The sequence below is a fragment of the Malaclemys terrapin genome, chromosome 10 (genome assembly GCF_027887155.1).
Source record: "Malaclemys terrapin pileata isolate rMalTer1 chromosome 10, rMalTer1.hap1, whole genome shotgun sequence".
Taxonomy (NCBI): Eukaryota; Metazoa; Chordata; order Testudines; family Emydidae; genus Malaclemys; species Malaclemys terrapin.
In genome coordinates this window covers 8,297,800-8,310,306 of record NC_071514.1, presented here as the reverse complement: position 1 = coordinate 8,310,306, position 12,507 = coordinate 8,297,800, and the positions used below count along the sequence as shown (strand labels likewise).

Genomic DNA, 12,507 nt, shown 5'->3' with positions numbered 1-12,507 from the left:
CATTTTTGTGCTGTGATTTCTGCGGAGAGCTCAGAGCAGATCATGGTGGTTTGGCAAACGTTCTTATTGCTAGAGACTGCCAGTTTGCACGCCAGAATCTTTCATTAGAACAATAAATTAAGACGGAGATTATCAAGCGTGCCTAAGGGAGACAGGTGCCCAAGCCTTTAACACACATGGTTACCAAAGAAAATCTTAAAAATTCAAACTGATGCCAGGCTGACTGCCAAAGTCTGTAGACAGCAGAAACAATAGCTCTGAAAGAACGAGGAGCTGCTACATTTTATTTTAATGGGAGTCTGAAGTCTAATGATGGCAGCATAGGACTGTAAGCTTTGTTCACTGTTTCACTGCTGAACAAAGCGCACACGAAGGAAGCAGGACAATCGCAGCAGAAAGATCTATTTTGAGTGGAGTTTCGTTTTGGCCTCTCTGGTCAGTGCAGCTTGGGTTGTTGGCAGGGTTTAGGAGTAACATTACTTCTGCTGCCCCAGTATTAGAGAGTTTGGAAGGTATTTTGGTGGGGGGGGGGAGGAAAGGGGGACAAATCAAGGTGATACAGGCGGGGTGGAATGTTCTAAGGCTCTATTTAGCTATTGTTGATACTTATATTGCTACTCTTTACTATAGGACCTGAATGCCTCTCATGCAGAAAGCTTTAATCAAACAGGAAGATTTTGCAGCCTTTCCTAAAGATGGTTAGAGTCTGGATTCATCTACTGTCCTCTGGAAATTTTCCCTATCATAGGGAATTTTTGAATGTAGGTCTTCTAGTTTGCTCAACATAATTCTGGAGCTCAGCTATCTCTTTCTGAAATGTCATAATATAGCTCTCTTTATTAAATAGGAATGTAGACAGAAGACGCGTGTAGTCATAAAAAGATTGAGCAGGCTAATTTCCTGAAGTTTATTTCCTTTTTGTAACAAATATTTACTGTCAAATGTTTATTACTTGTACATTTGGATTTTTTAATAATACTTTATTGAATTAAAATACCACATTACCATTGGCTAGAAGAGGAGACAGCTATGTATGCCAATAATTTCTATAACTAATGCCAACGACCGGTGCCAATTTTTTTTTGTTCATATTTCCGCAGACAGCTTAGAGACTTACAGTACAAGCATTCTGTTGATGAGGCACGAGAAAGACGAAGGTGAAGGTAACAAAACCTTCCAGGATTTAAAAATTAAAGCTGACCACTTCCTAGAACGAACTTTTTTTAGTTTCACTGCAGGCAAACACCAACTCACAGCTGCTGAGCAGCATGCAAATATTACCATGGTTTAATGATGTGTAAAGTTAATGGCACATATTTTCACAGAACATCAACATTGAACTCTGAAGCACTCCCACCCTACATTCGTGATCCGAAATACCTACAGATACATAATTAAGCTGACTAGTGTTTGCAACTTCCTTTATTCAGCCAAAGATTGTATAGGCTTCTCAGCAGAAATTATTCTAAATATGGATTAAGGTTTCTTTTCTTCTTTTCTAAAGATTTCAGAAACACTAAGACTAGTAAAGATCCCGAAGGACCAACACACCTGCTAACAGAGAATACTGCCGGCTGGTGTGGTACACTGACAAACATACTCTGAATGAAGAGTTTCAAGAACACTGTATTTCTGGATATGCTATTTCAGCATGAGAAATGCAGACCTGTAAGCAGTAAAATGGCACTTCCTAGTGGGGGTTAAACCTCCAGGAATGACCGTTCTTTTCTGCAACAATGCACATAGCAAATATCTACCAAAAGCTGGGTAAGCAGCATGATATCCGTTCATTTGGAGGTACCTGCATCTTCCTGACTATACCCAGGGTACTCTCGAAGGATGCACATTTTAAAAGCTTGCTTCCAGTCCAGTAGTCCGGATGGCCTGCATTTCCCTGGTTGATCCAAAAAACACAACCTACCCAGATTTGTTTCTCATTGTTTTCATGTTCTGTGTTACTTAGTTGCCAGATCCAAAGTAAACAAAACAGCAAATGTGAAACTCAGAGTTCTTTCCCAGCACTTGCATGTGTTCGACAGCTTTATTCATTTGGAAACTTCAGTTATAATTGATTATTATTTTCTAAGATTAAAGTGCCAGAATTTTTTAGAAGTCGAGGGGACAGGACAGGGGAGAGGAGAGGGGGAAATGATTTACCAAAGCAAACATTTTTTTTTAATATTGCCTAGTTATAAGAGAGTAATGCACGATTCACTCTTGCCATCTAAACTCGGGCTTTGTAGAACATAATGTAGGGTAAAATACCACCAAATGGTTCTGGTGATAAAATAATCAATTCGATAACAATGCTTAGCACTTTCCATCTGTAGCTATCCTAGCACATAGCCACACAGGGGCAATTATAATCCCTACCTGGAATAGGGAAAAGTAGGGTGCAGGTAGGTTAAGTGTCTTGCTCATGGTGATACAGAGAGTTAGTGGCAGAGCTGAGAACAGAACCCAGGAATCCTGACTCCCAGTCCCATCCACTCGCTACTGGCTCACACAGCCTCCTCAGCAGATACAGAGCTCCTACTGGTTGGTCAATTGGCTCATACCTGAATATTGCTTCACATTACAGTCAGAGGTGGCTCCTACCAGCAGCCCTTAAATAGTTTGCAATCAGGGTTCAAACCCCAAAGTCCCAATGTTAATCCAAATGATCTAAACCTCTCTAGTCTGCAGAGCTGGGAAGTCTTGTGGGAAGAGGCTCACGTGTGAGACTTCCGCTACATCCCAATTCCAGATGGGCCGGAAATATCATGAGAACAGCCTCTTGCTCAGGATTCTGGCACTCTGATTTCCATGGGAGTTTTGCCCAAGTGAAAACTGAATACAAACTCAATAAGGACCTCAGGACCTGGATCTAGGGTTTTAGCTTCATCGGTGTGGGTGGGGTTTTCAAAAGTGCTCAGCGTTGGCCTAACTCTGTTCTTTCATCTGAGTCCATGGTTGTTTTCAAAGAATCATAGAATATCAGGGTTGGAAGGGACCTCAGGAGGTCATCTAGTCCAACCCCCTGCCCAAAGCAGGACTAATCCCCAGACAGATTTTTGCCCCAGATTCCTAAATGGCCCCCTCAAGGATTGAACTCACAACCTTGGGTTTAGCAGGCCAATGCTCAAACCACTGAGCTATCCCTCCCCCCCCAGGCCAGGCCAGGCCAGGCCAGGCCGACACGGAGCACCATTGAAAATCCCACTTTTTATGTCAATTGGAGGTACGGAATCTTTTTATTCTCAATTGACAGCTTTGCTTCCATTACCCACCCTCCTTGGGACCCAGGAGAAGCCTTACCTCCATATTCTTACAGAAAGTGGCATTGGTCCCGAATAGGATCTGGCACTGTTCATCAGCGCTGTAGTGCATCCCTGGCAGCTTGTGAGGAAGCCGCACGGCATACTGGCTTCGGGGGTCTGTTACCAGCAAACAGGTGCTCACCTTGGACCTAAAGAGTATGAGAGTTACACACACCTTTAAGGGGAGGAACTTTGAAACTGGGCAGGTAGATCACTTGCCCAGAGAAGGTGGCGCCTTTCCTTTCACTTGAGATTATGGCGTCTTTGTCTAAAGGGCTGGTACTTTTGAGAGATTTCCACCCAGGAATATCCTTTTTTAAGCAAAGATTCTGACCTGCAGATATTTCTGGTCAGGTTGCTATTGTGGGCAGGTGCAGACTGGAGATGCATGAGGTGAGGTCATGCAGTGGTATTTTTGACGCATTACTCAATATGGAGAGCGAATAGTGGGACAGAAGTGAGACCTGGGAAATGTACGGTGTTCAAATGACTATAAGGAAATGTTGTGTGCAGTTGTGTTGTAGCCGTGTTGGCCCCAGGACACACTCTCTAATATACTGTGAAGTGCCAGACAGGCAGACCTCTGTGATGGTGAGTGTTAAGTGGGTTTCCTGGAGACTGCCCTGGGGGTGGTTAATGCGAATTCCACAATACTGGTTATGCAAAAACCAAACCTTTTGAAGTTTGCCCTGAGGAGAGGGCCACTGACTGGTGATTGCCTGTTACAGGAGGCCACAGATCAAAGGCCCAGACTGTATAAAGAAATAGCTGGACTGTCCCAGACTTGTTATGGTTCTTGATCTGAAACCTGACATGAACTGGTAACCCAGCACAAACCCAGCTGAGGGCTTTGAAAGAGACAGCCCCCAGAGCCTTATGTTGGAGCTCAGGGTGACCTCTGGTAAGCTTTTAGCATGTGTGTAGGTTCGTTTAGTGTTTTTTGTACATTTTCTCCCTAATACACTTTGCTTTGTGAAGGCTGGTTGGTAACTGGTGTACACCGTTGTAGCCCGTGGAGAAAGGTTAACCACAGATGCTGAACCCTGGTCAGAGCTGCTGGGGAAGTCAGTGAGGTGCAGAGGGACTGCAAGCCTAAACCCGTTTGGAGGGAGAGAGATGCAGATCTTCGCCCAAGAGAGGTGATGGCTTGGAGCCTGAAACCTTAGGTGGGTGCCCTTGTGGAAGAGCAGGGGTGTATGTCAAAGGTGCAGTTAACCCTGAAACTGTGACCAATAGCATCTTGGAAGGTTTTTTTAAAACTAATGGAAAGGAGGAAAGATACTAGGCCATGTATATGAGGGTCACTACCAAGTAGTTTAGGAACTAACAGGCTGACAGACTCAGAGTTCAGAATCAGACCCTTGTTTTTTATCTTGACAGTGTCCCTTTAACACAACATTACTGGAGCTCTCATTTTCTGGATAGACACTTTAACCTCTTTTTTTGCCCCTCTCCCTCTTCCTCTGATCACTGCTAAACTCATTGCTCAGTACGGAGGCTGCATCTCTGATAGTCAAGTAGATCCAGCACACTCTGGTGTTTGTTCCGGTGAATAATGATCTATGAGCTGGTAATCAGCTTGCCTTAGAATTCTTTCTGAATTGCTAAAAAGGATAAACTAAAAACACTGGATGCTGCAGAAAAGGCATTCACAGTGAACTGTTTAGGTTAATGCTCACGTAGAGAGGAGAGAATGACACAGAATTAACTCCCCGGGAAAGGAGTTCTCTCTGGCTTCCGTAAAATGAATTGTTCTAGCAGGGCAGGCTGGCAGAACCTGTCAAATAGGGTGGGTTGTTTTTTTTAAGGGCATTTCCTCCTGTACAACCTAACAGAGTCCTGTCATTACAGGACTCATTCCTAAAGTGGAAGTGAACTGGGATTCTTTTCAAGAAGCTATCAGTGTGCTGAAATTTGGGGAAGATGAGTTTGCTGCATCTCTGCCAGTATTCTCTGCACGCTCCAGGTACAAGGTTACTACAAAGGAGACAGATTCAACCTTCCATACAGTGATTGTACACCGCCCTCCCCTGACTTTGTATTTGAATTTCAAATACGATCCCAGTTCTTTGAGATACAGGGTTTTCGCTGTTCATCACGTTCTTACTTTAGGAAGTTTTCAAGGTCGTCACGGCTGCAGGAAGACCAAGAAAGGTCACTAGGGTTCCTGCCCTTCACCCATTCTCCAGACATTATGTGAGATCTTCCTGCGCAGGACAAATGATCATCGTCATGGCTCATCCCCATGCTGTTTGGTTAAAAACAAAAAACAAAAACAAAACCACATAGATAAAGCCATTCTGCGGGTTTGTCATTTCCCATTGCACCTGTAATGACACTCTAATTATCTTATGGGGAACACAGTGGAAAGTAGAACTGATCAAATCATGCACGATTAATAATTTATCCAACTAATTTACCTTCTAGGTTATAAGCGGATCACAAATTCCTTGAATTTACCTATTTTAGTTGCAAATTTTTTTAAAAAATGGATTTGCTCCATGGATTGATGGCAAACACTTCACTATGGGGTCTGCTGGAAATATTCTAAATTCCAACAGTGATTTTTAGTGGAGAGAAAGCGCTGAGAAGTTATATGGAACTGCTTCTGTTCCCTGATTAGATGAACCCATAAGTACATCTGGCTGAATTCTTACACACACGGATGCAAAAAGTGATTTCTGGGAATGGTCATGCAACCTGAAATGTGCTTCCCCGTAAAACTCAGTCATTCAAGGGTTCACAGAAAACAAACGCTCAGAAAGGATGTCGCCTGGCTGAAGCCCAGAATATCAAAGGGAGTATTTGTGGAAAACTTTGTATTACTTGCCCAGAACTAGTGAATGAGGTTAACTAAAACCATGTTGAGTAAGGTCAACAAATACCGAAGTACAATTATTACTAAACATGGAACCAAATTCTGCTCTTGTGCCAGTGCAAATCTGGAGTAACTCCACTGACATAAAAGGGGTTACTCCAAATTTACAGTATTATTAAATATCTCTATTTCAGTAGCCCCTGGAAACCCCCCCTCCCCCCAGAATCAGGGCCCCATTTTGCTAAGTGCTGTACAAACGCATACAAAGACACAATCCCTGCCCCAACCCAAGGTAAATGTGAACAGCATTTGGCCCATGGTAGTGCATTTACACATATTTACACCCACAACTGAGAAATTAAACTATCGCTCACCTGAGGATCTCAAAAGGGCTTCACAAAAACTTTCCCCCCACCATGCACCTGTGAGGCCATGTATTATTAACAGTGTTTTACAAGAGGAAAAACTCAAGCAAAAGAGAGGATCAGTGACTAGTTCAAGTTCACACAACAAGACAGTGGCACAACCATGTGCAGACACCAGAAATCCTGATTTCCAATCCCATCCTCAAACTACTAGACCATGTTACCAACCAGTGTGGGAGAGAGAACAAGTTCCAGCCTGTTTTGATAAGATTTGATAAGTAACATTTTAAAATCTTAATGTCCTTCCTTTGGTTTCTAAACCCATCTTAAAATGGGATGAGAATTGGTTTACGGATTTTTGTAAACGGTGCCTCTTGATTTTTGCAAACAAGTGTCACTCAGCTGGCAAAGTGGCAGTCATCAGCATTAGGTTCAGAATTGGCAACTGCAAGTTGATAACTGAAATCTCAGATGATTATCAGTTTATTCCTTAGGAGAAGTGCATCTTATTGTATAAGCTTGCTGGACACAGCAAGATGGCCATTGTTTCCGATCATGATGTTGGACTCCCAATATGCAACATTACTCTACAAATCAGAGTTGCCTATTTGTTTTTATATTCAGTTCTCATTCCCCTGCCTTTGCTTCTCTGCAGTTTTGGGATTCAAATATTCAAAACCTAAATGCAGCATAAATTTCCAGTTCTGATTAACCGAAACCAGCTTCAGCAGTTTGATAATTATGGCTTAGATTAAACCACCATTTAGGCTATTTTTAGCTTAAAGTGAAAATTACACGGCTGAGTCTATTATTTTAGGTTTATCTCCAGGGATGTTATTATTTCTAACAATGTTACACTTAGCATAATTTTTAGAATCAGAAGCTCATGGTTATGCATGTTTTTTAACCTTTGTAGGTTTCGAACACAGGAAAAATGTTAATGTCAAGCACATTGTTTGACACGCACCAATCATTTAACAATCTAGTAGCAACTCTAACTTCAGAAACAGAGGGTGAAAGCCGTGCCTCACTGAACTCAAGGGAGGTTTTGCGACTGACTTCAATGGAAGTCAGGATTTCACCCAAGATGGTTTATCCATGTTACCTCTACAAACAAATAAATACAAATACATCTTAACACAAACTTTGAGGGCAGAGCCAGCAGTATTCTTCTATTGCAACTTGTCCCCTACAAAACCTGCAGTCTTAGGAAATGAGAAAGGAAGATTTTAATGTGATAAAAGAAACAAGTAAATAACATAGGAAAAGTGACTTTAGCCCCACAGAGACATGGCGATCTTCCGCAATATTGACTTAGAAAAGTAAGCTGAATGTTTGCCTTCATTCTTTGGCCCATCTGGGTCACAAGTCAAGTCAATACATTCCCAGTATATTTTCATAGAGCAAGAATCTTCTTTCTTTTGTATGGCTGGTGTAGAGCAGCAACTACAATTTCACCTGATGTTGATAGAGCCAGATGGTTCCATCAGGAGTAGCAGAATTTATTGCAGTGATGCCTCCTTCATATTTATAAATTGGGCAGTAGGTGGGGATATGTTTGATGGTCTGTCGTAGGGAGCCGCATGCCAGGGACTCCTTGATTTTCCATTTGTACGTTAGATGTCTGCATCTATCGTGGTAGGTTCGGGTTTGGATTCGGTTCAGAGTTGACCAAGGTGACCATGGAAGGTCAAACCCAGGAACCTTCCATGTCGGATCCGTCACAAAGCACTTATTTTTTAAGTCTTGTTTAGCCCAATCTGCTTTCCAAGCCACCTCCTAATCATAGCCTGACTGCATGAGGCTAAGCGAAAGTTCCCAGAAAGGTTGAGAACCACTGGTCTAAAACACACTGATACATGTACTGCTTATCTGAGATTAGAATCTGGCCCTTTCAGAGTTCCATTCACCTGGGTAAAGTCTGCTAAATCACTGAATTGCCACAAAGGCAAAAGGTCCATCATTGCTAGCTTATTGGAAAGGAATAGGAATAAATAGGACAATTTAGAGTGGCGTATACCATGCAACATGGCTGCAAAGAGAGAGGAATGCCCGTTTTGGCAGCGTATTAGAGAGATAAGGGTCCCTCTCTAAACGGTTCTCATGCAACTGTACCCAAGATATTGTGCCAAATCAAATCCAGGGCTCCACAGTGCCCAACCCTGTAGGGGACTTTGTGTGTGTGTGAAAGACCTTCCCTACACTTGAGCCGTTGAGTCTGGGTCAAGTGAGTCTCGGCCAAGCCTAGGTGAGTGCAGGAACTGGTTCCTACTGGTGCCTCTGTAGAGGCCAGCAACCTGGAAGGGGGTGGGGATAACCTCTGCCCACCACTGCACTGTCCAGAGTGGCTGGGTGCCCTGAGAAGGGAGACAGTATGACTCTATCATAGGTGGCACAACTGGAAGCTCCCCGGGAGGGATTCTGATTAAGAATCCCTCCTGGGGCCTCCCTCTGCACTGGCTTCGTCCTCAAACTCTCCAGCGTGGACCATCATTTACAAGTGAAAATCTGGCCCTGAAATAGCAAAACATACGGTAGCACAAGCAATCCTTTAAACTGATATCCTGGGAGCTAATAGGTTGTTTCAATCAAGGCAGACACGTTTGTTTACTAAAGCCTGTTTTCCCGACAACACTTTGCCTAAGCCAGGATGTGGTCAGCTTTTCGCTACAATGTATGAAGAACCAGGTTTCACCTGAAGCCATTTAGCCAAGATATATTTTAGCTCTCTCATTAATTTGTATTTATTTATTCTTAGCATATGTTGAAAATGGGATCGTTTCTTTGGCAGAAAACATGAGTAGCAGTCACTAATTAGGACATTCCCGTCTTTGATTTTATTATTAATGTATTTTAAAAAAACTGATTGCTTTTGGGAAGTTTCTCTGAGGGAATTGTAGAGGCTAAATTCATTCATTTCAGCTTCGGTTCTGCAGTGTATATGTAAAATCCCCATACAGAACAATTCAAAACCAAGATCGCGTTAAAGTTTGGGGTTTTTTGCATATATTTTCTGGAATTTATTTATTTGAAATTGACATATTTATGGAGAAATCATGGATTTTAAAACAGCAGCTGTTTAGCAAGTTCTAGGCACAAAGGGCTAGATCCTCAGCTGGTGTAAATCGATGGAGCTCCATTGAAGTCAGTCGCGCTAGGGTGATTTACACCCGCTCGGGATCTGGCCTCATGGCTCCAAAGCAACTGCTTCTAGCCTTTCAGCGCTGGTTTGCTAGGAGAATACAAGTCCACGACACCTTTGGAGACTGTTTTAATTGGCACTGGGAAACTTTTCCCAGCAGTTACTCTACCTTACGACTCACTTGAGGAACAGATTAAATGACCTAAAGTACTAAGGCATACCCCACATGCTCACACACTAGTTCAAGCGTTCCCAAGTACATCAAAGGGAAGAGCTATTCCTAAACACGTAGTAAATATAATGCCATGCTGGTTCTTTTCACTAATGACTAGCTCTACTTTCTTTTTAACAGAAATAAATTGGGGGGGGGGGAGAAGAGGGGGAAGCTCTGTATGTTCATAACTAATCAGGAGTGCAAGTGCTGACTCGGTATTTTGCATTTTCTTTGTAAGCAACTAATCTTACCTGCTATTCAGACTTCACAGGGAATTAGAAGGAGTTAATTGGGCCACGGAAATATTTTGCAGAGGGGGTTCTACTTTTAAATGAACAGAAACCCCTTTAAAACAGAGATAATAAATGTGGTTTCAGTATGAAAAGTGACTACTAAAATGGCACCGTATTACTCAACAGCTCTGCCCCTTGTGTGTACTCAGAGTCACATCTAGCTAATTTATCACCAAAAGTAAACATTTGCTACATATTATTCTTGTTAGCACTGCAGAACCAGCACAGCTTTGTGAGAGTGAGCTAGATTCAATTCTGGCTCATGCATCAGCAAACAATTGCTTAACCAAGTTCTAAATACAGAGCGAAATTCGGCCTTCAGTTACACATGTCCTAGCTCTTGGGTTTGCTCAGAGTGCAGCACAATGGGGGGCTGATTCTCAGGACCGGCTCCACGGTTTTTGCCGCCCCAAGCGGGGGGAAAAAAAAAAAAAAAAAAAAAAGCTGCGATCGTGATCTGCAGCGGCAATTCGGCGGGAGGTCCTTCGCTCAGAGCGGGAGTGAGGGACCGTCCGCCGAATTGCCGCCGAGTAGCTGGACGTGCCGCCCCTCTCCAGAGTGGCCGCCCCAAGCACCTGCTTGGCAAGCTGGTGCCTGGAGCCGGCCCTGCTGATTCTGAACGGGGCCTCTAGGTTCTCTAGGACACCAATAAGGAGACAATAGGGTTGCACCAGGTAGCAGAGTTTGGCCTACAGAATAATTATTGCTGGCGAGGATGCATGAGCCCAGAAAGAAGCATCTTGACCTTTAGATCCCAGGACGGGCAATTATCAAAAATGATAACTGAGCAAATTTCATCGGGAATCACAAAATTTCAACTTGTCTATTTTACAGTCATTTGCTCTGCAGAACCACGTGTTAAAAGTAACGGAACTAGGAATTAAAGACACATGTAATTTTCCATCCTATTGCAAAACCAACACCTCTCAAAAGTCTACACCGTATTGTGTGCTACATACTACAGTCGATGGTGAAGTGTTGTGCAAGTGGTCAGAGCAGAGGAGTGCGAGGCAGGACTCCAAAGTTCTATGCCTGGCCTCTTCCACCGACCCATCATGTAACCACATTTCTCTAAGTGTGATTAATGTGAGTTTGTTTTCCCCGTAGCAATACTAAACAAATGCACTTGTTTTATTCGAGTCACTCGTCGACATTCCACTCTAGACAGTTAATAGAGCTCAACTGCACATCTTGTTTGTCCCTGGTGCATTTTCCAAAGATTCCTGTTATTCTTTAAAAACCTGAGCCAAAATCCATCAAAGCCAGTGGAAAGGCTCCCACTGACTTCAACAGGGTTTGGATCAGACCCTAAAGTTCTTAAGAGCGTGCACACAAGTGCTCACCAGAACCACTCTGGCTCTCAATAGGTTTCCTATTAAAAGCATGGAATCTGAGACTTAAAATAATGCTGGGGGGTCAGTGGGAGGAACTAACATAAGTGATGGTTTACGTGTTTTTGAACAGCTGTAACTTTGCAGTTGATAATAGGCTATTTGAGAACTCCCTATGATTATTTCCACTCATTCCTCTCTGACATGGCAAGGGTGGAGAAATGAAAAAACGATAGAAATGTACTGTCAGCAAGTTCAAGTTTTTGATGGGGGGTGGGGGCTAAGTGGGAAGCTGTGACCAAGGGAAGGCTGGAAAAATTAGTTGGGGCAAACACCAGGAACTTCCACACACTGTCAGCTTCAAACAAGGGCTTCAACTAGGTGCTAGTCAGAGCTTCTTCATGTCGTCTCCATGCAAAACCGAATCCTTCCATTTGTAGGCAAATAAATTAGGGTCAGCTACATCTTGGTTAGGTTTAGAAATAAACAACACTCGAGACTAGCCAGCCGTCTTCCTATTCATTTATTAAATCTCTGCCTTATACTCACTTAACTTCTTGCATTAAGGACATTCGCCTCAGATTTCTCTTTGTCTAAAAAGGACAATGAAACAGGGCCCCAAGAGGTCACCAAACTACTAACAATGGAATCAGATTGTGATATTCCTCCCCTTTTGCTCCCACTGCTGGAAGCAACTGCCAAGACCAGGTTGGCAGCTCCTCTCAGCTCCAGAAACCAGCTGGATCTGGGAAGTGAGGCAGACCAACCACCCAAGGGCTGAGGGCTCGCCCCCAGGGAAGGTCAGGTAAGAAGAGAGGGTGGGGTAGGGGGTTCTGGGAGAGTTCGGCTCATGGGGTGGGCGAGGCAGGGGCTCCAGGAGCGTCAGGCTGGTGTGGGGGAGCACCCAATAACCCGTTGCCTCCGGTTGCAAAGCTGGCTCCGCCATGGATTCTCGACTGATCATCATTTGTCTCCCTACATTTTATAACACAAGGGTTTTATCTTCAAGATCGCAGCAGAGTGCCAAGAGCTGTGTGCAGTACTG

The 12,507-nt window shown here is 43.4% G+C and overlaps 1 protein-coding gene across 3 annotated transcripts in view; it reads right to left on the bottom strand.

Moving 5' to 3' along the window:
- The window catches only part of ADAMTS17 (ADAM metallopeptidase with thrombospondin type 1 motif 17), a 264,395-nt gene that overhangs the window by 140,143 nt on the left and 111,745 nt on the right, over nt 1-12,507 (bottom strand). For all 3 annotated transcript variants that reach the window (XM_054042918.1, XM_054042919.1, XM_054042920.1), the window contains exons 9-10: nt 5,407-5,547; nt 3,298-3,448 (exon numbers count right to left, since the gene is read on the bottom strand). In XM_054042918.1, coding sequence (XP_053898893.1) covers nt 3,298-3,448; nt 5,407-5,547 — 292 coding nt within the window. The remainder of the gene's footprint in view (nt 1-3,297; nt 3,449-5,406; nt 5,548-12,507) is intronic.